At 41.9% G+C, this 26,621-nt stretch overlaps 1 protein-coding gene across 4 annotated transcripts in view; it reads left to right on the top strand.

Annotated features, from left to right (window-relative positions):
• SLC35D2 (solute carrier family 35 member D2) overlaps positions 1–25,290 on the top strand; it is a 55,455-nt gene extending 30,165 nt beyond the window's left edge. The window contains exons 8-12 of one of the 4 annotated variants that reach the window (XM_026518694.4): positions 819–911; positions 12,568–12,635; positions 22,559–22,637; positions 23,622–23,704; positions 24,606–25,290. In XM_026518694.4, coding sequence (XP_026374479.1) covers positions 819–911; positions 12,568–12,635; positions 22,559–22,637; positions 23,622–23,704; positions 24,606–24,708 — 426 coding nt within the window. In that variant the 3' untranslated portion in view covers positions 24,709–25,290. Of the gene's footprint in view, positions 1–818; positions 912–8,228; positions 11,260–12,567; positions 12,636–22,558; positions 22,638–23,621; positions 23,705–24,605 lie in introns of those variants that run through there. The other 3 variants (XM_026518696.4, XM_026518697.4, XM_057305621.1) reach the window with 3 other exon arrangements.
• Positions 25,291–26,621: the final 1,331 nt, after the last annotated feature.

The raw sequence follows: 26,621 nt of genomic DNA, 5'->3' as shown, positions 1-26,621 counted from the left end.
AAGGTGTTGGCCAGCAATGAGTGTCCCTCCAGTTCAGTGCCTGAGCAGTCCCCCGAGAGACCAGTGGGCAGACGAGCAGGCCCCTGGCGCTTGCCCCCCGCCCCAGCTGTTCCGGAAGCTCCGGAGGATGGGCCAGGCATATGTTGCTTTGTTCCCAGTGCTTTGTGTTGAGTGAGGGAGTTTGCTCTGACAGACAGACTTATTTCTAGGAGCTGGTTTTTCTGCCTGGCCCTTTGTTTTTGACTGGTGGCAGTTTTACAAAAACAGGTTTGTTGCCTTTTGAGGGTCGAAATATGTCACCCTTTATGAAAAGTGGTGGAGAACTGGTGTAACCACTGTAATGAAAAGTGGATTTATGCAAGATTAGAAAACGAGATACCTGGTGTTTTGACGCTGCTGCCCCTTAGCAGAAAGAGCAGATGTTTTTAAGGAGTTCTGTTTATATTAACATTTTAGATGTCCTTTATTTTGTTCCAGATTTCCCATTCTGAATACAATACTTTAAAACAAAAAACAAACCCCGGTTGGGTTGGAATGTTAGAGATGGGTGGGACTTTGGAGGCCCTCCGTGTTCATCCACTTTATCTGCCATTTTTGTGTAAAACAAATGTTTATTTTGCTATCACGATGTACTTGAAGTGAAGCCTTTTACATTAGGAATTTACTAAAAAAAAAAAAAAAAAAAAAAAGAATTCGCTGAAAATATTCCAATACAGAGTTGAAGGAATTTTTAACTCTGCATAAATACATAGTCAGATAAATGTCTCCAGGAAATCTGATGCTTTGTATTTCTAAAATTGTTTTCCTTGTTTTTGTAGGAGTTGGGGAAATATGGAGTGCTTTTCTACAATGCCTGCTTCATGATTATTCCGACTCTTGTCATTAGTGTGTCTACCGGGGACCTTCGACAGGTGAGCTGATGGCAGTCATGCCGTTCCTACCTCACAGTCTCTTAAAGTCTTAATAGTTAACCTCTGGTACTCACTGCAGCGAAAAGCGGACCGGTAGCTCGGACGAGCAGGGGAGTACCTGAAAGTGACATCTGTGATATCCCCAGCAACACCTTTGGCACGATCCTTTCTTTGGTGTTTATCTTGAGACACATGGGAAGAGGCAGGAAGTAGTCACAAGACCCCTGGACTTGAAGATTTTTGAAAACAATGAGAGTAAAAATCTGAGTTTGAGTCTTAATATTCTTATTTGCTGATGTGGGGATCCTGGAAAAACTAACTTAGAAGAGGATTTTGATAGTTTTAAAATGGATTTATTTCTCTACTGCTTTTATAATGGACATTTTGAAACGTATGCAAAGTAGAATAATTTAATGAATCTCACATGCTCACAACCCCGTGTCAACACGTTTTGGCATTTTGCCATTCTTATTTCATCTAGTTCTATCTGCTTTCATTTTTTTTTTCTCCTGGAATATTTCTTTAAAAAGATTTTATTTATTTATTTGAGAGAGAGTGAGAGCTAGAGAGAGAGTGCCGGCACACACAGGTGGAGAGGGAAAGAGAGAAGCAGACTCCCTGCTGTGCAGGGAGGTCAACGTGGGGCTGGATCCCAGGACCCCGGGATCACGCCCTGAGCCGAAGGCAGACGCTTGACCGACTGAGCCACCCCGGCGCCCCCCTCCTGGAATATTTTAAAGCAAACTCCAGACATCATGGCATTTTGCATCTGAATATTCTGGGATGTACATTTGAATTTTGAGAATGTGTTGTTCATTTGGTATTTGCCCTGCTTACCTGTTTGCTGCACACACCTGACAGACAAATAAAATGGTCAGTTAGTAGGAACAGAGGAGGAGCGAAGGCCAGTCCCTCAGGAAGGGTGAAGGTTCATCCTGCTGCATCCACAGGGGCCGCCTTGAAGGGTTCCAGCCCTGCCAAGCTCTACTTCTTCAGAAAGTTGCTAGTCATACCGCTTCGAAGAATTTTGCCTATATCTTAGGGGAGATGCTTAAGTTCATGTGAGAAAATTTGCTGGGCAAAAATTATGGTCCAGCCTGGCCTCTGCCCACAGAACCAAGCCCTAGACATGAATTCTTGTTGCCGGACCCGGGGTGGGGGTTCGGAGGGGCCCTGCGCAGTGGCCGTTCACCCACCGTGTGACGGTACTGCCGTCCTTACTCATCAGCATGCTTCTGCGGTGCACACAGGGCGAGCGGATCCCATTGGTAGCCTTTTAGGGGTCTGAATACTTTGAGAAGGCTGCAGGCTCTTGTGGGCTCTTAGGGTGGGTGTCAGGGCCTCTCATTCTTTCTTAAAGCTGTACTTTCTCATTTGTACAATTCCTTTCCAAAAGAGGGGACCGCAGAAGAGCTTAGCAGCAATGTGATGAATGGCATGGTGACCAGAAACTGATTTTTAGGTACCTTATGAGTTGAATCCACTACATGTATCATGTTAATAATTGCTAACATTGTTTCAATAGGAATGTGTGTTTCCCACATCCAAACCATTGCTTTATAAACTTGTAACGTGTGCTCTCAGAAGTTTCACCTGCTTGTGGGGCGCCTGGGTGGGGCGCCTGGGTGGCTTGTGGGAGCGTCTGACTCTTGGTTTTGGCTCAGGTCATGATTCTCATGGGTTGTGGGATGGGGCCCCACAATGGGCTCTGCACTCAGTGGGGAGTCTGCTTCAAGGTTTTCTCCCTCTGTCCCTCCCCCCATCAAATACATAAATGTCTTTTAAAAAGTTTCACCTGCTTGTAATGCTTAGCATCGTAGAATTATTATACTTTCTCAGTTAATGATAAAAATAATAGCTAATATTTGTTGAGAACTTATTCTATCAGACTTTGTTCAAAGCATTGTACCTGAACTATTTCGCTGCTTCCCACGGCAGCCCTCTGAGAAGGTACTGCTGTGCTGTTTGAGACAAGGAATCCCGAGCACAGTGTTTAAATAACTTCCAGCGATGGCGGGTGATCCGTCCAGGCAGTCTGACTCGGGAACACATCCGCCACTGTAATCCCAGTTACTTTATTTTATTTTATTTTTTTTTTAATGATTTTTTATTATATTATGTTAGTCACCATACAGTACATCCCCGGTTTCCGATGTAAGGCTCGATGATTCATTAGTTGTGTATAACACCCAGTGCACCATGCAATACGTGCCCTCCTTACTACCCATCACCGGTCTATCCCATTCCCCCACCCCCCTCCCCTCTGAAGCCCTCAGTTTGTTTCTCATAGTCCATAGTCTCTCATGTTTCATTCCCCCTTCTGATTACCCCCCCCTTTCTTTATCCCTTTCTTCCCCTACTGATCATCCTAGTTCTTATGTTCCATAGATGAGAGAAATCATATGATAGTTGTCTTTCTCTGCTTGACTTATTTCACTTAGCATTATCTCCTCCAGTGCCGTCCATGTTGTAGCAAATGTTGAGAACTCGTTCTTTCTGATAGCTGAGTAATATTCCATTGTATATATGGACCACAACTTCTTAATCCAGTCATCTGTTGAAGGGCATCTCGGCTCCTTCCACGATTTAGCTATTGTGGACATTGTTGCTATGAACATTGGGGTGCATATGGCCCTTCTCTTCACTACGTCTGTATCTTTGGGGTAAATACCCAGTAGTGCAATGGCTGGATCATAGGGTAGCTCAATTTTTAACTTTTTAAGGGACCTCCACACTGTTTTCCAGAGTGGCTGTACCAACTTGCATTCCCACCAACAATGTAGGAGGGATCCCCTTTCTCCACATCCTCTCCAACAATTGTTGTTTCTTGCCTTGTCTATTTTTGCCATTCTAACTGGCGTAAGGTGGTATCTCAGTGTGGTTTTGATTTGAATTTCCTTGATGGCTAATGATTTTGAACATTTTTTCATGTGTCTGTTAGCCATTTGTATGTCTTCATTGGAAAAGTGTCTGTTCATATCTTCTGCCCATTTTTTGATTTGTTTATTTGTTTCTCGTGTATTGAGTTTGAGAAGTTCTTTGTAGATCTTGGATACCAGTCCTTTATCTGTAGTGTCATTTGCAAATATATTCTCCCATTCCGTGGGCTGCCTCTTAGTTTTTCTGACTGTTTCCTTGGCTGTGCAGAAACTTTTAATCTTGATGAAGTCCCATAAATTCATTTTATCTTTTGTTTCTCTTGCCTTTGGGGATGTGTCATGAAAAAGGTTGCTTTGGCCGATGTCGTAGAGGTTGTTGCCTATGTTCTCCTCTAGAATTTTGATAGATTCCTGTCTCACATTGAGGTCTTTCATCCATTTGGAGTTTATTTTTGTGTATGGTGTGAGATAGTGGTCAAGTTTCATTCTTTTGCATGTAGCTGTCCAATTTTCCCAGCACCATTTATTGAAGAGACTGTCTTTTTCCCACCGGATGTTTTTTCCTGCTTTATCAAATATTAGTTGCCCAAAGAGCCGAGGGTCCATTTCTGGGCTCTCTATTCTGTTCCATTGGTCTATGTGTCTGTTTTTGTGCCAGTACCATGCTGTCTTTGTGATCACAGCTTTGTAGTACAGCTCGAAATCCGGCATTGTGATGCCCCCAGCTTTGTTTTTCCTTTTCAACAGTTCCTTGGAGATTCGGGGCCTTTTCTGTTTCCATACAAATTTAAGGACTGTTTGTTCCAGTTCTTTGAAAAATGTCCTTGGTATTTTGATCGGGATAGCATTGAAAGTGTAGATTGCTCTGGGTAGCATGGACATTTTAACTATGTTAATTCTTCCGATCCATGAGCATGGAATATCTTTCCATCTTTTTATGTCTTCCTCAATGTCTTTCAAGAGTGATTTATAGTTTCTAGAATATAGGTCCTTTACGTCTCTGGTTAAGTTAATTCCAAGGTAACGTATGGTTTTTGGTGCTATTGTAAATGGGATGGATTCCCTAATTTCTCTTTCTTCGGTCTCGTTATTCGTGTATAGAAATGCAACTGATTTCTGAGCATTTATTTTGTATCCTGCCACGTTACTGAATTGCTCTATAACTTCTAATAATTTGGGAGTTGCTTCTTTTGGGTTTTCCATATAGAGTATCATGTCATCTGCAAAGAGAGACATTTTGACTTCTTCTTTGCCAATTTGAATACCTTTGATCCCTTTTTGTCGTCTGATTGCTGTTGCAAGGACTTCTAGTACTATGTTGAATAATAGTGGCGAGAGTGGGCATCCTTGTCGAGTTCCTGATCTTAAGGGAAAGGCTTCCAGCTTTTCTCCATTGAGAATAATATTTGCAGTAGGCTTTTCATAGATGGCTTTTATGAGATTGAGAAATGTACCTTCTATTCCTACACTCTGAAGGGTTTTAATCAGGAAAGGATGCTGTATTTTGTCAAATGCTTTTTCGGCATCGATTGAGAGGATCATATGGTTCCTGAGTCTTTTCTTGTTGATATGATGTATCACACTGATTGATTTGCGAATATTGAACCATGCTTGCATCCCAGGTATGAATCCCACTTGATCGTGATGGATAATCCTTTTAATGTACTGTTGGATTCTATTAGCAAGTATCTTGTTGAGGATTTTGGCGTCCATATTCATTAGGGAAATCGGTCTGTAATTCTCCTTTTTGAGGGGGTCTTTGCCTGGTTTGGGGATCAAGGTAATATTGGCCTCATAGAATGAGTTTGATAGCTTTCCTTCTGTTTCTATTTTTTGAAATAGCTTTAGGAGAATAGGTATTATTTCTTCCTTGAATGTTTGGTAGAATTCCCCAGGAAAACCGTCCGGGCCTGGAGTTTTGTTATTTGGAAGGTTGTTTATCACTGACTCAATTTCTTCATAATTAATTGGCCTGTTTAAGGAATCAATTTCTTCCGGTTTCAATCTTGGTAGTTTATAGGTTTCCAGGAAGGATTCCATCTCTTCCAGATTGCTTAGTTTATTGGCATATAGCTGTTGATAAAAATTTCTAATAATCCTTCCAATTTCAATGGTGTTCGTCGTGACCTCTCCTTTTTCATTCATAATTTTAATAATCTGGGTCCTTTCTCTTTTCTTTTGGATAAGTCTTGCCAGTGGTCTGTCAATTTTATTGATTCTCTCAAAGAACCAGCTTCTAGTCCTGTTGATCTGCTCTACTGTACTTCTGGTTTCTGCTTGATTGATTTCAGCTCTAATTTTGGTCAACTGCTTCCTCGTGCGTGGATTAGGCCTGTCCCTCTGTTGCTGTTCCAGCTTCTTGAGGTGAGAATATAAAAACTGCATTTTAGATTTTTCTTTTCTTTTGAGTGAGGCTTGGATGGCTATGTATTTCCCCCTTAGGACTGCCTTTGCAGTATCCCATAGGTTTTGGACTGTTGTATTTTCATTCTCATTGGTCTCCATAAATTGTTTAATTTGATTTTTGATTTCCTGGTTTATCGAGTCATTCCTGAGCAGTATGGCTCTTAGTCTCCAAGTGTTTGAGTTTCTTCCAAATTTTTCCTTGTGGTTGAGTTCCAATTTCAGAGCGTTGTGGTCTGAGAATATGCAGGGGATAATTTCAATCTTTTGGTATCGGTTGAGACCTGTTTTGTGTCCCAGAACATGGTCTATTCTTGAGAATGTTCCATGGGCATTAGAATAGAATGAGTATTCTTTGGTTCTGGGGTGTAGTGTTCTATATATATCTATGAGGTCCAACTCGTCGAGTATGGCATTCAAAGCCTTTGATTCTTTGCTTAGTTTTTGCCAGGGTGTTCTGTCTATTTCTGATAGTGGAGTGTTGAGGTCCCCTACTATTAATGTATTTTCATTTATATGTCTCTTTATTCTGGATAAGAGTTGGCTTGTGTATCTTGCTGCTCCCCTGTTGGGGGCATATATATTTATAATTGTCATATCCACTTGTTGAATACTTCCCTTAAGAATAATATAGTGCCCTTCTGCGTCTCTAACTATAGTCTGTAGTTTAAAATCCAATTTATCTGATATGAGAATTGCTACCCCAGCTTTCTTTTGAGGACCATTTGCGTGAAAGATGGTACTCCATCCCCTTACTCTCAGTCTGAATGCATCTTTGGGTTTGAAATGAGTCTCTTGTAGACAGCAAATGGATGGGTCATTTCTTTTTATCCAATCTGCAACCCTGTGGCGTTTTATCGGATGGTTCAAACCATTTACATTAAGACTGATTACTGAGAGATATGATTTTAATGTTGCCATGTTGCCAGTAAAGTCTTTGTTTGTATTGGCTGTGACTTTCTGTTCTGTATCACTCTTGGGGCCTTTTTACTTTTATAGAACCCCCCGTAATATCTCCTGTAGGGCTGGTTTCGTAGTTACAAAATTGGTTAGTGACTGGCGATTCTGAAATGTCTTTATTTCTCCATCAATTCTGAATGACAGCCTTGCTGGATAAAGGATCCTTGGCTGCATGTTTTTCTCTGAAAGAGCTTTAAATATGCTCCCCCAACCCTTTCTCTCATTCCAGGTCTGTGTAGACAGGTCTGACGTAATTCTGATGCTTTTGCCTTGGTACGTGAGAAATTTCTTTGCCCTGGCCGCTTTCAATACTGTATCCTTGCATCTAATATTTGCGAATTGCACTATGACGTGACGTGGCGTAGGTTTGTCGTGGTTGAGCTTGGGAGGGGTCCTCTCTGCCTCTTGGACACGAATGTTTGTTTCCCTCGCTAGATTAGGGAAGTTTTCAGCTACAATTTGTTCAAATATCTCTTCTAGACCTCTGTTTTTCTCCACCCCCTCGGGGATGCCGATGATTCTAACATTGGATCGTTTCATTGAGTCAGTAATCTCCCGTAACCTACATTCGTGGGCGTGGATTTTTTTAAGACCAACTTCTATTTTCATTTTTTCCTCTATTAACCCATCCTCCAATTCACTAACCCTTTCCTCTGCTTCTGCGACCCTGGCTGTCAGAGCCTCTAGTTTTGCCTGCATTTGGCCCATAGAATTTTTAATTTCTGTCAGATTCGCTCTCATTTCTGTCCTTAGGGATTCTATATTCTCAGTAACCTTTTCGTTAATAGTTTTTTCAATTCTACTCATCATTTTGACCATCGTTACTCTGAATTCCATTTCTGATAATTTGGTTACATCCATATCCATTATTTCTGTGGCAGAGGCCACAGTCTCACTGTCTTTTCTTTGCTGGGGGGGGCTTCTCCTTCTTGTCATTCTGATGAAGAGAGGTTGCGGGGTTTCTAGAGCCCAAATTATTGACTGGGTCCCAGGCCGTGCCCCTTGTTTTATAGGGATCTTAGGGATGTGGGCTTCTTCTTTAAAGATTTTATTTATTTATTTATTTATGTGGCAGCCAACCAGCGAGAGAGGGAACAGAAGCAGGGGAGTGAGAGAGGAAGAAGCAGGCTCCCAGCGGAGGAGCCCGATGAGGGACTCCTTTCCGGAACGCCGGGATCACGCCCTAAGCCGAAGGCAGGTGCTCAATGACTGCGCCACCCAGGCGCCCGGGTTGTGGGCTTCTTGATTTTTCAGCCTGCCTTCTGGGGGAGGGGCCTGCCGCGCCGATACTCAGGCAGCCCTGTTTGGGTAGAGTCTCCGTGTCCCCTGCGAGGGGGGATGGGGATGGGCACTCCCTGAGCCGGTATTTCCAGGCTTTTGTTCTCTGGCGGCTTTCCCTGGCTGTTTGCTGTGCCTCTTCTGAGAGTCAGAGCAGCAGCGGCCAAATTTCAGCCTCTGTCACGGAACAGAGGGATCGCGGCCCGTTCTCTACTAATGTTCTGGCCACTTTAACTCTGTTCCTGTGGTGCTGCTCAACCCTGCAGCGTCCCGGGATGTGCGCCCCACACCCGGCGTCCCAGCCCTCACTTCCAGGGCCGGCGTCTCTGTCCTTTGTGTTTCTAATGCCGCCAGCCGCCAGCCGCCCCGCGCGCACTCCGGAAGCTCCCGGTCTCAGTCTGGATCCAGTGAGCGCACCGGGATTCCGGTGTCCCGCGAGATGCCTGGTGGCGCGCGCACCCGGCTCACGGTCTCAGTCTGCTGTTTTGCGGGTGCCGTCCGCGAGCCCCGCCCGCTCTCCCGTGCAGGTGGCTACCGCTTCCCGGAGCCCGAACGCGGCGGCTCCCTCCCCCTTCCGTTTATCTCCGATATCTGTGCGCGGTTTCATGGCTCCCCGCTTCCTACCTCAATACTCAGCGCTGGAGATGTTCATTTGTAGAGATCCAGATGCGTCTTCCTGCGTCTCAGGCTGGTTCCGTGGTTGTTTAGGCTGGTCTGGTACCTATCCAGCTCGACTCGGGGGACCGGCTGAAAACGGTGTCTCCTACTCCTCCGCCATCTTAACTCCTCCTCCCCCAGTTACTTTATTGTACATGACAAGTGTTCGTTTCTTTCCTTCATGCACGAAAAACCATAACCTCGCACTTATATCTTAGAAAGTACAAGAGGCCGAACATATACTTTAAATTATTAAATGGTGGTGTTCTAGGAGAAAATTATGCTCCTATTCTGGCTTTTGGTGATGAACTCTCTCAATATTTACCCTGTCTAGCCTCTTCTGTTTGACCAGGCTCCTTAGATTTCAAACAGAAATCTAGGCACCTTAGAGCCCCAGTGGTGGTTACTATTCACTGTAATTCCAGGTGGATCAGAGCTAAATATATAGATTTATTTAAAAATCTATATGAAAATTATTATTTAGAAAAAAATAGAATGGGGGCACCTGGGTGGCTCAGTCGTTGGGCGGCTGCCTTTGGCTCAGGGCGTGGTCCCGGCGTGCTGGGATCGAGCCCTGCATCAGGCTCCTCAGCTGGGAGCCTGCTTCTTCCTCTCCCACTCCCCCTGCTTGTGTTCCTTCTCTCGCTGGCTGTCTCTCTCTCTGTCAAATAAATAAATAAAATCTTAAAAAAAAAAAAGAAAAAATAGAATGCATTTATAACTGTAAAAAAGGCCTTCTATAAAAATGACAAAATACAAAGTCATGAAATTAAAACTTTGACTCTATTTTAATTTAAAAGTATTGTATGATTAGTGATGCCGAAAGATTGGGACACTTTCTGTAATCAGTCATTTTGAAAATGCTGTAGAAAAAATGATGATACTTTTCACCAGTAAGATTGTTCTGCTCTGTTCCATTGAACCATACCAACCTTCTTCAGATTGGTTACTTTTAACTATGGTTGAATCCGTTTTAGATTGTGAACCGAATACAATAAGGGAACTTATGTAATGAGGTCTGTTAGTCTATAAAATTGCATGTTATTTACAGTTTGGTGTGATTGTACCAAAAGTTGATCCATGAATTAGGGTGAAATGTTAACTTATTAATAGAAGAAGTACTTTGATGAGTCATTTTTCCTGGTTGACTGGAGAAGATCGGAGGTTGCGGTAAGACTCGTGTGTATGACTCACTGCACTAGAGCTCGCTCCTGGACCTTGGACTTAACAGTCAACAAATCTGGTAACAGCACTTTGATTCTTTCCCTGATTGCAGAGTCAGCAATGCCAGCTGCTCTTGTCAACAATTCAGGCCCCGGGGAAAATATTGATTGGGTGGCCTTTCTTAGTCATTCGAATTGCTGCAATAGGTTCAGAGTACGTGGTTTATTACAGTTGATGAATAGGGATAAATAATAGGATTTAGTTTTCTGATTAAAAAAACCACATAAATGCAAAATAAAAAAGATTCACATTCTACCATACTTTTATAACAATAGCAAGTCTAAAGGAAACAGTACTTTATTGTTATTCATCTTTAATTAATTTCTGTTTATTAAAAATATTTTATTTATTTACTTGGGAGAGAGATAGAGCAAGACAGAGAGAGAGCACCAGCAGGGGGAGGAGCAGAGGGAGAGGGAGAAGCAGACTCCCTGCTGAGCAGGCAGATCGATGTGGGCTCAATCCTAGGCCCCCCGGGGTCATGACCAGAGGCAAAGTCAGATGCTTAACTGACTGAGCCACCCAGGTGCCCCCCTCTGTTTTAAAATAAATGTCATACTACATTATTTTTTAAATTGTCACCAGCACAGCCTCATCGTTATTAAAGGAACAAAATAAAACTAAACTCTATTAAAATTTAAAGTGGCAAAGAATCCAAATATTTTTATGAAAATTATATAGCCTTCAATGGTTTATATGGTATGAGGAATATATAGTTTTTATTTACTGTTTGCAGAAATACTTCCAGCTTGTTGAACCAATAATTGTTTTTCTACCCTTGGTTTGAAGTTTGGAGCATATTGTTTTCTCTTATTGCCACTTTTATTTTAATTTTCGAAATCGAGTGTTTTCTATGTTTTTTGTTTGGTTTTGCTCTTTGACTGCCTTGGGTATTTCCTTGTCCCTCGATTGGGCTTGAAGCAGCTTCATATTAATTCTTTTTCTTTCACAAGTAAGCGTTTGAAGAAGAAAAATTTATGATGGAAAGTTTCAAACCTATACAGAGGGAGAACAAGTAATAACAAACCCCACGGACCCATCAACCAGGTTCAGCAACGATCAACGTTTAAAATGTGTCTCTTTGATAAGAGAGGTGGGCGAAGTCTCACTAATGAAACAATGGCAAGTACGGCAAGGATGGATTAATTGGAGGAGAATTCCATTCTAATTGGCCTAAAATTTTTGGATTATAAGCTTGACAAAAATTTAAATAGTTTTAAATCCGTAAAATTACTAAAACTTGGCTGACAATGTTTTGTCTAGGAGAAAGTGACTAGAACTTATATTTAATTATGTTATTCAGTACGTACTTAATATATAGTCTTGAGTCACCTTAAAATCATTTTTAGATGCAGGCAAAGGACAAATCACAAATGAAAGGCTCCTTTTTATTGTTACTTGTCATTTCAAGAGGGTTAATTTCATTTTCTCGGCTAAGAGACTAAGACTAAGACTAAGGTCTTGGAGAGTTGAAACTGTCTTGTAAACTTCTCTGTCCCAGCTCCTCCACCCTGATTACTTGCTTGCTTTGTAAATAGCAAATAATAGTTTATTTGTTCATAATACTTACTAGGCATTTGTAAATTTTTTTTTTTTTAAAGATTTTATTTATTTACTTTAGAGAGAGTGAGAGCGTGTGAGCAAGCATGGGGAGGAGGAGAGGGGAAGAGAGAGAATCTCAAGCAGACTCTGTGCTGAGCCCAGAACCTGACGTCGGGCTCGATCCCATGACCTTGAGATCATAACCTGAGCCCAAACCAAGAGTCAGAAGCTGTAACCAGCTGAGCCACTGAGGCACACCAAGCATTTGTAAGGTCTTGATAATAGTTCATGGACTTAGTTTTCTGAGCTTGCCAACATTATTAATTTTATAATAAGCTTTCTTCTTAGATTATTTATACAAAGTAAACCCAACCATGATGTTGTGACTATGGATTAGTAGAGAGAGAGTCACAGCAACAATAGCTGTGTTGTATACTTGCCACCTGCCAGGTTCTAAACAATTTCATTAAATCCTCTTGTTGACCTTTTAAGGAAGTTTAAAAAAAGATCCCTGTTTTGTAAAACGAATCTGACTTTCAGGGAGTGAAAGTAATATGGCCAACATCACAAACTGGTATTGCCTAGGATTTTTTTAAGTTGTATTTTCTGTTTAGGAAAGTGTTTCCTACACTAAAACACACAATTTGGTAAAAGCCATAGGTTTAATCGGCAATATTAGTCTAACCATTAGTTTTCTTTCTTTTTCATAATAGGCTACTGAATTCAGTGAATGGAAGAATGTTCTATTTATCATACAGTTTCTTCTTTCCTGTTTTTTGGGGTAAGAAACCATAAGTAGAAGCTTGATGTATATGTCTTGATAAATCAAATCAAAGTATACATTCTGTCAGCTCTGTCAAAATCCCTTTGTCCGTGCTTCCCCAGCTTTCTCTGGAAAGTAGCCGTGCAGCAGACGAGTGGGGTGGGGCCCAGATCCCTGGGAACGCAGCCTGAAAGACCAGGAGCAAGCATGAAACACTATTATTTTTGAATGTCATGCTGATGTCACATTCTACTCCAAAACATGATGTTGCCTATTGATTTCTGAAAGTTAGTTTGAATAATATCAGCCGATGTGTCAAATTCAGTCCTGTTTGTTGCGTTGGGCATAATGTCCCAAGTCTTTCAAGATCTTCCACCTCACATAAATACGTGGAAATGATAACCATTTACTCTAGTGCCGTGCCTGCTATATTCAGGGAAATTTCTGAGGCGAGATGTCCAGGCCATTGTACTGTCCAACAATTGTAGGCTTTTGTTCTTAAAAATTTCCTTATGTCTGTCTGCCTGTTGAGAAGTCATGCAGCTTGTGTCTTCTTGTTTTTTTAAATCTTCTAAAAGCTTGAAAATTCCTTTTCATGAATGGATAATACATGCAACTGGTAAATAATCCAAGAGTTGCAACAGCATGCACAGGGAACATCAGCTCCCCACCCCTCTTCCCTGCCCTCCAGCCCTGCAGTTTTCCTCTCCGGAGGTGACCACTGTTTGAAATCTTTGGAGTATCGTCCCTCAGCTGGACTCCCTGCATGTACAAACACCTGTGTCTTATCTCATGTGGAAAGGTGCTTTGAATGACCATCTCAGGGCATTACTTCTCAAAAGACTTTTCCTGTGAAGAAAGATGAATTTCCTCATTTTTCCCCCTACCAATACTATAATTTAAATTATGTTTAAATGAACGAAGAGCAACTCACAGTCTCTTTGATCAACACTGAAAAATTCCCAACCTTGATTTTAATTGCAGTGATTAGTCACATATAATAAAAACATTTATGTACATCCTCCGTTTCACTAATTCTCTCTTCAGCTGTGTCTGATTTGATGTTTAACCTGTTGATGGACTTTTTGTTTTTTGTTTTTAGAGAGAGAGTGCATGAGTGGTGGGGGGGCACAGAGGAAGAGGGAGAGAGAGAATCTTAAGCAGGCTTCATGCTTAGCGTGGAGCCTGATGCGAGGCTCAGTCTCACTACCCTGAGATCATGACCTGAGCTGAAATCGAGAGTCACATCCTTAACTGACTGAGCCACCCAGGCGTCCCAGGATTTTTTGATTTTAACAATTTTATATTTTATTTGTAAAAAATTCACAGTTTTTTTTTTTCAAACTTAACTGTTCATTCCTAGTATCCTCTCATTAGTGATCTCTGTGATTGTAGTAACTTTCATTTCTTTAAATGTTACGCACATAGCTATTCTGTATTCTGTATCTAATGATTTCAATATTTGCAGTATTTAAGAATCTAAATGTGTATGTGGTTTGCGACTGTCAAAACTGTGTGTGGTTGTGACTTGTGGTTGTGAACACTTTGCTTAATCTAAGTGTTGTGGGCTGATTGTCAATTCTCAAATTGCAAATTTGAGAAACTTCCCTGTAGGGGCAAATTGTTTTTGCTTCTGCTCGCAGCCAGGTATTGCCCCCGAAGTGGAGTACAACAGGCATTTTCGAGGGTCTAGGCTCAGTGGGCTACAGTGTCCCTCCCCAACCTGGAGCTTGGTGCAAGGCTCAGTTTCTAGACAGTGCTGTTCTGCTAAGGTCTCTGCCCTGAGGCACCGTATTCTGTCCCAACTGTCTGCTGCTCCGACTGCTGCCTGGTCCTCGTTCTTGATCACTCTGTATCCAGGGCCTCCTTTTTTAAAGGAGGAGAGTTTGGGCGACCTCTTGTGCCTCTTTCAAGACCAACAGTCTCTCAAGTACTGTGTCCTTTCCTGGTGGCTCTGCAAGGGGACGGTCCCTTGGGGCACTTTAGGCAGCCATTGTCAGAAGCATAAATTAAGTGAAATATTTGTAGTTTTCTCAGTTGTTGTCTCACATTTGACTTTGAAAAAAATCTCAGCTGTGTTTGTGAGTCACCCTTTGTCAAACCATCTTTTCTTTTCTCTCTGATTTAAAAAAATTCAATCCATATCGCGCCAACTCAGATTAGCACCTTTCCGTGGTGAAGCCCAGATTCACCTGTGAACAACAGAGCCACGTTTGAAAGTCTTTTCTCATTTTGCTATAAACTTGATGAGATGCTGTTTCTATTTTTGTTTGCTTGTTTGTTTTACTTGCACAATACTGCTTAATCATTCCTGGAAGGAGATCAAGAACTGAACCTTGCAACGTCTCTGTCCTCAGTGATGATATGGTGGGCAGTGCCTAGATGGGAGCCTGCACCCTCTGGGTCTTGCCTATCAGAGGCTTGGCCCTGTCTGTATATAACTTCACACTTTTTTTCTCTCCACTTAATAATGTGCTTCTTAGGAAACAAATACTCTTGGTAAAAGTTCTTAAAACATTACGTCATCCGTAGTCCCTTTGCAAATGAAAATGAGATAAAGGCATTGCAATTATAAATAAATCAGTAAAAAATGATGAAATCTTTTAAGATTTCAGACTTCACCCAAATTTAAAGATGAAACTTAGGTAGGTCTGTTTTTCAAGTGGGTCTTTTGAGAACATAAAATCATGGCACCATTCCAACAGCTCAATGTCTGAATTCTGGAATCAGATGGCCTGGGTTTGAATCCTGGCTTTGCCACTTATTAGCTCTGGGTCCTTGGACGAGTTAACTAAGCACTCGGAGCCTCAATTTCCTTATTTTTAAACTGGGGTCTTTAACAATGAGATAAAGTATCTGATTCATAGGATGCGGTTGTATCAGTTGAATGAGCTAATAGTGATGGGCGCTTAGCATCTTCTGGACACACAGCAAATGCTCAGTGATGTTAAGTACGCTTGTTATTGTTAATATTTCTATGTCTGGAGGTCAGCGTGTTTTTGGGCTGACCTCTTTTCACTCCAGACAGAGTTGGTTCTACCAATAGTCCATGGCTTCAGTAGTTTTTCTTCTGTTACCTGTATAGTTGACCTTTGAACAACACATGTTTGAACTGTGTGGGTCCATTTATGTGTGGATTTTTTTTTTCAAAAAATACAGACAGTTCTGTAAGTGCATTTTCTCTTATGATTTTCTCAATAACATTTTCTTTTCTCTAGCTTACTTTATTATTGGAATATGGTATATAATGTATATAATATACAAAATAGGAGTTAATTAGCTGTTTATGTTATCAGTAAGGCTTCTGGTCTACGGTAGGCTATTAGCAGTTAAGTTTTTGGGAGGTCAGAAGTTATCCCTGGATTTTTTTTTTTTTAAAGATTTTATTTATTTATTCAACAGAGAGAGACAGCCAGCGAGAGAGGGAACACAAGCAGGGGGAGTGGGAGAGGAAGAAGCAGTCTCATAGCGGAAGAGCCTGATGTGGGGCTCGATCCCGTAATGCCGGGATCACGCCCTGAGCCAAAGGCAGACGCTTTACCGCTGTGCCACCCAGGTGCCCCATATCCCTGGATTTTTGACTGGGCAGGGGGTCGGCACTCTTAGCTCCTGCGTTGTTCAAGGGTCAACTGTACTTTACCTTCAATGGTCAGATTTTAATACTGAATCTGCTCTGGAAGGAAGCTTCAGTTTTGGCATGGGGGATTTTTCAGAATCCTTTCTTGAAGTTTCTCACTCAAAGGGTTGGGTCATTTATTTTTCCATAGTAAGAGAAGCTATTGTAAGCTTCTGAGCACATTCTCCGTTGTCAGAACAACTGGTGCGGGGCTCGTTTATCCCTTTTCTTCAGTCCCTGCTCAAGGAATGACTCAGGTCTCTCACATACGCATCCCAACCCTTGATTCCAGAGGACTCTGTTGCTTAGCTTCTTACGTACTTTCACTCTTTCAGGTTTGCATTTCAAACTTGTGTTTTTCTAACCACCAAACCCCTGTCCCATGTTGGATATATAATTACAAAATTATAACACTTTAAAATGTATATTAAGTGAATGGAATGGTGAAGAGGGCAGACTTTTAATTTGCTTTTGAGTTAGGGTGGGCTCAACTTTCAGAAATGCTATTTGTAATCAGGAGTTTGTAAATAAAGTGTATGATGGAGGTTAATTATGTCAGGAAGGTAAGCTGGACTGTGGGAGCTAAGATAATTTAATGCAGGCAAAAGTAAAATTTCAGTAGACTGAAATTTAAGTTGACAAACTAGATTTTAAAAAGCTAGCTCTGGGGCACCTGGGTGGCTCTTGGTTTCTGCTCGGGTCATGACTTCAGGGTTGTGAGATCAGTCCCTGCAGGGCTCGGTGCTCAGCGTAATGTGCCTGAGGATTCTCTCCCTCAGCCCCTCCCTCCACTTGTACACTCTTTGTCTCTGTAAAATAAATAAATCTTTATAAAAAATAAAATAAAAACCTAGCTCTGCAGGTCTTTTTAATCTTGCTGAAGAATTACGGGTTCTGGTTCGTTCATACAGCAGCGGGCACCAGCCCTCAGGTCTTGGAGGTGGTTATTCTAATCTGTTTCTGCCCCAGTAGCAGACCCTTTGATCCCACTGACGCAGTAACATATTCCTTAATAAAAACATGAACGGACCAAATATTTTTTAATCACAGGATAAAGAATGTTCTAGTCCTTGAACCTTCACTGAAGCTGCTGCGATGCAGCACACAAGAGGAAACAGGGTTCGGCGGCTTGCGGGGGCACAGGCGCGACAGAACTTTAAAGAGGGCAGATAGTCCCCCACTCCCAATAAACCAAATCTTCAAATAAAATTGGTGCTCTGGGAAGATGGACCGTATATATCCCATGACTTTGGCATCCCTGGCACACCACTGTGGCCTTGGGTGGGGAAGTTCTTACGAGAGATGGGTGAGATGAGAGTACTTGAAATTCTCTGAGATCTGAAGTTGGAGTGCTGTGCTCGGGTGCCGCTGTGGCTGGTGGAAGGAATGTGAGCGTGGCCTGGTATTATTTGAACATTTGTGTTGAGTTTATATAAATGTTCCTTCATGGAATGATAACCAGCGCAAGTTGTCAATGAGGTCATTTGAGTTCTGTTTGTCACTGCCCCGGCTGTGCCATACAACCTTGGGTACATCGGTTAGGTTTTGTGTCCTTTTCAGGAACAGGAAGCACCTGGAGTAGGAGTTCTGTTCCAGCGGTTTCTATGTGAGCATATCCATCTCTCGGGGACCTATAAACCCAAGCATATTGCTGTCTGTTGTCTGAATGTGAATCACATGTATGTGCTATTATTTTTCAAGTGTACATAGATTACATCTGATTTAAAAATGCGGAATGGCAAGAAGCTACTTTTAAATATCTTTGTATTTTATTGATCCACAGATGCTAAAATCAAAACTACTGTCGTGGGGAAGTTGACATTTTTAGTGTTAAAGGTGGCATGGTTTCCTTTGTGTTCAGTTAATGGAGGTCCTTTTAGTTTAGAACCTTGGTCATCTTAGCCAAAGGACTACATAGGTGCCTATTTGCATATCGAAACAGATTGTTTCTTAGAAAATTGTAATACACTACTTTGATCCTCGTGGTTTTCTAGTTGCCCTCTCTGGCGACACCTAGCGGTGGTACTAAGAAGTGCAGCCTTTTTGTCGAGAGGCCCTCTTTTGCGTTAGGACAGTGGCTATCTTGGACACCCCAGGCCTCAGAGAGGGGGGCTCCTCCTGTGCTCAGCCCAGCTGGTGAGTGTGTATCCTACTTGCCCATATTCATGGTGGATGGATCCAAGGTGTCAGCTAATTCTGAATGCAGGTGGAGGTGGTTTCACTAAAAGGTAGGATGGAACCCTGGAGTAGGAACTTTTGATTGCATGATTGGAACCCTGGAGTAGGAACTTTTAAACAAAAATAAGAATAACATCCATGATTGCCTTGGGTTTAAGGCTGCATTCATTTAGGAATCCTGCAGGAAACTTTTCTGTGTCCCTAAGTTGGGTTAGACCCCTCCCCTGTGCTGTGATCTCTAGCATTTTATTAGACTCACCTCTTCCAGGGCGGGTGCTGTGGGCTATGTACTCTTACTATCTGGGCTGAACAGAGTGGGACTCAGTAACATCATGTTGAGTTTTTTAATCTTTTTTTTTTATGCATGAATAGGATTATTTACAGTTCTTGGGGCTCTGAATTCATGTTGAATTTATTAAAATTATAACCATTAAAAAACTTAGATTTTTTAAGGATTTAGATTCAATTTATAAATACTGTTGCTTTATTTATAAAGCTAGTAATTTTTGTATTAATATAAGAACATTTAATTATTTGATTAATGCCTACTAACTCAAGTTTAGCTGAATAAAATACCCTAAACAATTTACTGTAAGTTGGTCTCTTTTACCACTTAGTGAATTAAAAAAAAACTTAAGCATTTTAAACTGCATTTATAAATATGATTCATCTGATTTTTCTCCAGCTACTCCAAGCCCTAATGAGGCCCTCTGCAAAGCTTATGAGCCAGGTTGCTTCACACACCCAAGCAATTCTTTGAAGTCTAGTAAACCAAACTTAGAAATGTGCTAAATCTGCTTCTTTTAAGCATCAAATACTGTGTTCAGACTGACACAGATTTTCTTTCTTCTTTCAAATGAAAATTGCAAGTCTAATCCCATTGCACATTTCAGTTTCAAACCACAGAGTCCAAGATGTTGGGTCCTCTAACTTGTCAAATTGTTGTAATTACTTTAATAACAGAGATACCTGTTATTCTGAAGATTACAGAATTTCAGTTTATAATTGAGTTTATTCCTTAACATAAAAGCTTGGTGTGCTTTATCTCTAAGGTGTTTCTTTACTATCCCTGGTAAGAAACATACTCAGGCAGAAAGTGGTTACTGTGTTGGTTTGTGATCCGGATTCTGTTATCAGTAGACATTCTGGCCTGAACCGGGGACTGGGCACTAAAGTTCTGCAGGAAGAGACTGCCTAGCACACAGGGACACAAGCTTTCTGAAGAGCCTGATTCCCTGTGTTCTGCCAACGGGGGATCCAGGCTTGTGCCTCCTAACTGGGATTTAGCTTTAAAATCCAACACATCTCATGATCTCGCTCTCTCTTTTTGGGTGGATGGAATTTTGCACCCCACTTAGGTTGCAGCTAATTTTCTTCACTTCTTGATTGGAATGAACATATTTCTTCTGATTGGATTCTGTATTCTCTCTCTCTCTCTCTCTCTCTATATATATATATATATATACACACACACACATTTGTGCTTGGTCACAATTCTGTAGTCATTTTCTTAACAGTAAGTGTCAATATAGTGTAATGTCTGGTGAATTAACTGTGGTCATAGGGCATAGGAATGTTGTTGGCATGTGGAATCCATTAATTTCTTTCTCCTTTTCCTTTCCTTTCTCTTTAATCCCCATCACCTGTTCCCCCCGCCCATCCCCACCTCCCCTCTGGTAACAATCAGTTTGTTCTCTATTGTTAAGAGGCTATTTCTTGGTTTGTTTGTCCCTTTTTCCCCCTTTGCTCACGTATTTTGTTTTTTAAATTCCACATGTGAGTGAGATAGTATGGTATTTGTCTTCCTTTAAGTGACTTATTTCACTTGGCATTATACTCTCTAGCTCCATTCATGTTGTTGCAAATGGCAAGATTTCATCCTTTTTATGGCTGCATAATATTCCATTGTGTATATATACACCACTTCTTCTTTATCCATTTATCAGTGGATGGACACTTGGGCTGCTTCCATAATTTGGCTATTGTAAATAATGCTGCAGTAAACATAGGGGTGCGTGTATCCCTTTGAATTAGTGTTTTTGTATTTGTTGGGTAAATACCCAGTAGTTTGATTACTGGATCATGGGGTGGTTCTATTTTTAACTTTGTGAGGAACCCCCATACTGGTCTTCACAGTGCCTGCACTTCTTTGCATTCCCACCAATAGTGCATGAGTATTTCTTTTTCTCCACATCCTTGCCAACACTTGTTGTATCTTGTGCTTTGGATTTTAGCCATTCTGACATCTCCTGTGGTTTTGAGTTGCATTTCCCTGATGATCAGTCATGTTGAGCATCTCTTTGTGTGTCTGTTGGCCATCTGGATGTCTTCTTTGGAGAAATATCTGTTCATGTTTTCTGCCCATTTTTAAATTGATTATTTGCTTTATGGGTGTTGAATTTTATAAGTTCTTTATAGATTTTGGAGACTAACCCTGTATCAGATCTATCATTCGCAAATACCTTCTCCCATCAGTAGGTTGCCTCTTGGTTTTGTTGATTGTTTCCTTTGCTGTGCAGAAGCTCTTTATTTTGATGTAGTCCCAATAACTTATTCCTGCTTTTGTTTCCCTTGTCTCAGGAAACCTATCTGGAAAGATGTTGCTATGGCCGATGTCAAAGAAATTACTGCCTGTTCTCTTCGAGGATTTCTATGGTTTCAAGTCTCACATTTAGGTCCTTAATCCATCTTGAGTATTATTGTGTATGGTGAAAGAAAGTGGTCCAGTTTCATTCTTTTACACATTGCTGTCTAGTTTTGCCAGCACCATTTGTTGAAGAGACTGTCTTTCCCATTGAATATTCTTGCCTCCTTTGTTGACAATTAATTGACCATACACTTGTGGGTTTATTTCTGGGTTTTCTATTGTTTATTGGTCTATATATCTATTTTTGTGCCAGTACCATACTGTTTTGATTACTACAGATTTGTAATATAATTTGAAGCCTAGAATTGTGATATCTCCAGCTTTATAGGATTGCTTTGGCTATTTGTGGTCTTTTGTGGTTCCATACAGATTTTAGGATTGTTCTAGTTCTGTGAAAAATGCTGTTGGTATTTTTATAGGGATTGCATTAAATGTGTAGATTGCTTTGTATGGACATTTAATTTAATTTAATTTATTTATTTTATTTTTTATTATGTTCCATTAGCCAGCATATAGTGTATGGACATTTTAACAACATTCGTTCTTCTAATCCATGAGCATGGAATGTCTTTCCATTTCTTTGTGTCATCTTCAATTTCTTTCATCAGTGTTTTATAGTTTTCTGAGTACAGGTCTTTCACCTCTTTGGTTAAGTTTATTATTAGGTATCTTATTATTTTCGGTGCAATTGTAAATGGGATTGTTTAATTTCTTTTTCTGCTGCTTCATTATTGGTGTATAGGAACGCAACAGATTTCTGTACGTTGATTTTGTATCCTGCAGCTTTACTGAATTCTCTTATCAGTTCTAGCAGTTTTTTGGTGGAGTCTTTCAGGTCTTCTCTACATAGTCTCATGTCATCTGCAAATAGTGAAAGTTTGACTTCTTCCTTATCAATTTGGATGCCTTTTCTTTTTGTTGTCTGATTGCTGTGGAATCCATTAATTTCGGTCTCCTTTGTCCAAAGCCGCAATCTCTCTCTGATTTTTCCCTTCTAAACACCAGTGGTTCTCCGCTGGCTGCACGTCGCAGGTACCTGTGGAGCTCTGCTGCTGCACACAGCCAAGGGCCCACCGCAGACCAGCTGAGGGAGAACGTCTGTCAGGCATCCCTGTGTGTTAAAAGCGTGCCCGGTGAATCTGAGCACAAGGAGGATTGAAGGCCACTGTTGTGACATCGCTGTTAAAAGATTTCAGACCATTAAAAACATCTCCCCATTCTTACCCCCTTTACATGGAGACATTATGGGAAATGCACAGGCAAAATGAAAAGAACTCCTAAGGTAGAAAGTTTGGCCAGTGCCCGACTGGAGCATTTTCCTGTAAAAAGTTGGAGTTATAAAGGGAGATGTTTTAAGACGTAGGTTATGAAATCTTTATGGTACGTTTTTCGTTTTTATTTGTTTAAAGTACGTGCGGGTGGGTGGCGCGTGGACTCTTCTGAATCTGTTACACCCGGCCCGGTCAGGCACGCAGCCAAGCGTTTCCTTCCTTGCCCCAGGTTTCTGTTGATGTACTCCACAGTTTTGTGCAGCTATTACAATTCGGCCCTCACAACAGCAGTGGTCGGAGCCATCAAGGTAAGTGGGCGAAGCCTTGGGAAATGGGGAACTGGCCGTGAATCCAGTCTTCACGACAGAAGCAGAGCTCGAGTTTATTGTCGTAACAGGTGGTAGGCTTGTGACCTTTTCAGCTGTAGCTGGGTGACCTCTTAGATCTTCTCACCCACTAATCCATGACACAGAGGGAGGGCTTGCTAACTAAAAAGGAGAGACGAATTATGACCTTTAATTTGGGGGTGGTAGGAGGGGATGGTCTGGGAAAATGAAGTAAGAAAAGCAGGAAAAAATTCCAAATTTCTGCACTCACCAAGGCGCCTCGTTCGGTACCTTGTCCGCGCAACTCGGTTTTCTGGGAGAACCTGTTGACTGAGGAAGGGAAGCCTTGTGAAGAACTGTTTTTGATCCATAAGCTCAGTTATAAGGTACGACACCCATGCACCGTGTGTAGGTATGTTTTGTGTCTGTGCGTCCGAATGCGCACAGCAGCGAAGAGGAGGGTGCGGTGTTCTGCACTCTATCCCACAGTTGCTTTGTGTTTTCATTCACGTGAGGAGAGAGAGTGAGAAAGACTGCCTGCTCTAACAGTAGACTCGTCTGTTGGGCACCCAGATCCCCCTGGAATACACAGGGCAGGGCACTGCTTGGAATTTACTGGATGTCTAGTCTGTGTAAGTTTAGGGTCAACGTGATTAAAATTCACTCCCCAGTGATGGTGAAGAGTCGGGATCTGGAAAGCTGATTACAACTCAACTCTTATATCTTTTTTTCCCTGTGTATTAACTGAAGGGGCGTGAATGATGCAGTGTTCTGTAATTATCCTGCCATATAAAGCCATATGTAATGGTTTTTTATTCATTCATTCAACGTTCTGTGAACAGCTACTGTGTACCAGTCTCTGGGCAAAGGAACTAAAATATTTAGTTTCAGATTTTACCATATATATGTATTTTCCCCCTAAATCCTTCGCTTTTAAAATGACTAATCCTCTCTCTTTTTCTGCAGAATGTATCCATTGCCTACATTGGGATGTTAGTTGGTGGAGACTACATTTTCTCTGTGTTAAACTTTGTAGGGTTAAATATTTGGTAAGTGAGATTTCTAAATGAACTCATCTTAGTAAAATATGAATTTTAAAAAGTGTGATTAATCTCTTACAAGTGAAAGAACGGGAGGTGTTTTGACATTTTAGTTTCTAAGATAATTTTACTTAAATCACACAGTTCATCTGTTTTTTTTTTTTTTTAAAGATTTTATTTATTTATTCGACAGAGAGAGAGACAGCCAGCGAGAGAGGGAACACAAGCAGGGGGAGTGGGAGAGGAAGAAGCAGGCTCACAGCAGAGGAGCCTGATGTGGGGCTCGATCCCATAACACCGGGATCACGCCCTGAGCCGAAGGCAGACGCTTAACCGCTGGCGCCCCGGTTCATCTGTTTTTATGACATGCTCCTTCATGTGCATCACGGGGACGTGTATGATGAAAATTCAAGGGGCTGAGATCTGAATGTAATTCGCGTGTCTTACACACACACACACACACACACACACACACACACACACACACAAACACAGATTCTTCTAAGTTGTCTGCCTTCCTCTTGTGAAGTGGGCCTTACTGATGTCCTGCTCGGTCAAAGCCCCATATGCTAAGGATATTAGGAGGAGGGGCTGAGATACTTTTGAAAGGCATTTTGGGGTCCTAGCCATGGGACACCGTCTTAGGGTACTAGTATAGTTTATTCAATAATACACAAATATTTTCTCTCCAAAGGTTTGTATTGGATTTGATCTATTCTTTTTCTGCCCCCAAAGATTTCTAAATAAGGGCGTAAGTCTCATCAAGTAATCCACAAACTAGGAGAAAAACAGGGGTCTCAATCACTCCCTTCAAATCAAGCTGGCTCGATCTAGAAAGATGTGTGTTTGATACAGACCTGGGGGTACTGCCTATGACATTTATTTATGTGCACTTTTCCCCTCCTTTCAGCATGGCAGGGGGCTTGAGGTACTCCTGTTTAACTCTGAGCGGCCAGTTAAGCCCTAAACAACCTGCGGACGAAGAGAACACTCCTCTGGATTTGAAGAGTTAGAATCTGAGGCAGGAGTGCGGACTGGGAGCACGGTGGGGGGCATTCCCTGCTGTGGGACCGTGCTGCCCATGTTCTGGTCACGGACAACACTCAGCGCCCTGGTTACGCACAACAGGAAAGTCTGCAAACTGCGAAGAGAGTCTGCGTCCCGGGCTGCTGCTCCAGGAGCCACCGTCAGCCCCGAGAAGCGTATTTGGGCAAAGCCTTACCACCTGGAAGTGAATCTTTCCGAGGAAACGATGGATGAGAGGGATGGTAGCCAAGGGTTCGCGCGGGCAGAGCACTGGCTGTTGGCTCACCCAGCCGCATCTCCGAGCTGCTCTCCGCCAGGACCGGGCGTGTTTAGAAGGACCGAAATGGCCGATGGGGTGAGAGTGACCTTTATCAGCACCTGGGCCTTAATTTCAAGGATCCCAGCCAAAGCAAACTGCCAGTGAGAACAATTTTCTTTTCAGTTTAAACAAACATGTCTTTATTTTAATAAAATTAGCCAGTTAACTGCAGGTTATTCGTTAGCTCTGATTTGATCAGCTACGTTGGTATCTTTTCCCAATCATCAAAGTAAAATAAAAATATAATTTATATGCAGGTCTCATACTGTGATATTATTGTAGATAGGCAGAAAGACTCTGCCTGAAGGGTGATATTCCTTTTAAGGATCATGTTGGAAAAGATTACAAAATAACTCAGTGGGAAAAAAATCTCCATGTGCCCTGTTCACGTTTAAATAGCTCATATTTCTCTCCCCATCTCCCCAGGTTTGTTCAGGGGGCTTTGAAATTCAGATCACTCGGATTTTAACCAAAGGTACATTTCTTCATAGGCTCATCTGACCTCCCAGGCCAGTGGTGTGTGGGAAGGAGCCCTGAATGGATGAGCATTATTTTCATTTCCATCAAGAAATGGGCTGGGGCGCCTGGCTGGCTCAGTCAGAAGACCACGCAACTCGATCTCAGGGTCATGAGTTCAAGCCCTACGTTGGGTATGGAGCCTACTTAAAATAAAGCAGTGGGCCATCCCCGTTGGGGTTGTGGTGCAAGGTGAGGCCCCAGTCTGGGAGACAGGGGCCCTTCTAATCCCACCTCCACCACTAACCACCTGCCACCCTCACAGGTTACGTTGCCATCGTGGCCTCCGCTGTTTTTATCTGTCAAGTTGAACTGGATCTCCAAATCCTTGCTAGCTCTCACTTTCTAAGTTTCTAGAAGCTGAGCCATATGTGGAGCAGAGCAGCAAATGAAGGAATGATTGTATTGACGCGTTGTTGCAAATTACCTTTTAAAACAATTGGTTTTAATTGTAAATCACACAGAATATAAAATTTACTATCTTAACCATTTCTAGGTGTGTAGTTCGGTAGTGTGAAGTATATTCAGATTGTTGTGCAAGCAACCTCTAGAACATTTTCATTTTGCTGAACAAACTGTGTGCCCATGAACCAGTAAGTCACCACAGCCCCGGGCAGCCGCCATTCTACTTCCTGTCTCTACGAGTAGGCCTACTCTAGACATCTAAGCGGAGTCGCGCAGTGTTTGTCTTCCTGGGCCTAGCTTACCTTACGTAGGGTAATGTCCTCAAGGTTCATCCTTGTAGCAGACGTCAGAATTTTCTTCCTTTTGAAGGCTGAATAATATTCCGTTATATGGGTGGATATATCACATTTGGCTTATCCATTCATCTGTCGGTGGACACTTGGCTATTTATGAATAATTCTGCTATGAACATGGGTGTACAGATGTGTCTTTGAGACCCTGCTTTCAGTTCTTTTGGATATTAAAATCTGTTTCCTCTATATACGGACCACTTCTGCCATCAAATGTGTGGGGTTTTTACCTCATATCAGGAATTCTACTCTCTGGACCCCAACTAGGTGTCCTACAGTTCCGCTCAATTCTAACTGCATGTGGCTACTG

Source organism: Ursus arctos, unplaced genomic scaffold, assembly GCF_023065955.2.
Source record: "Ursus arctos isolate Adak ecotype North America unplaced genomic scaffold, UrsArc2.0 scaffold_33, whole genome shotgun sequence".
NCBI classification, from domain to species: domain Eukaryota; kingdom Metazoa; phylum Chordata; class Mammalia; order Carnivora; family Ursidae; genus Ursus; species Ursus arctos.
The sequence above is the reverse complement of the archived record's forward strand: the minus strand, read 5'-3'. Positions and strand labels throughout refer to the sequence as shown.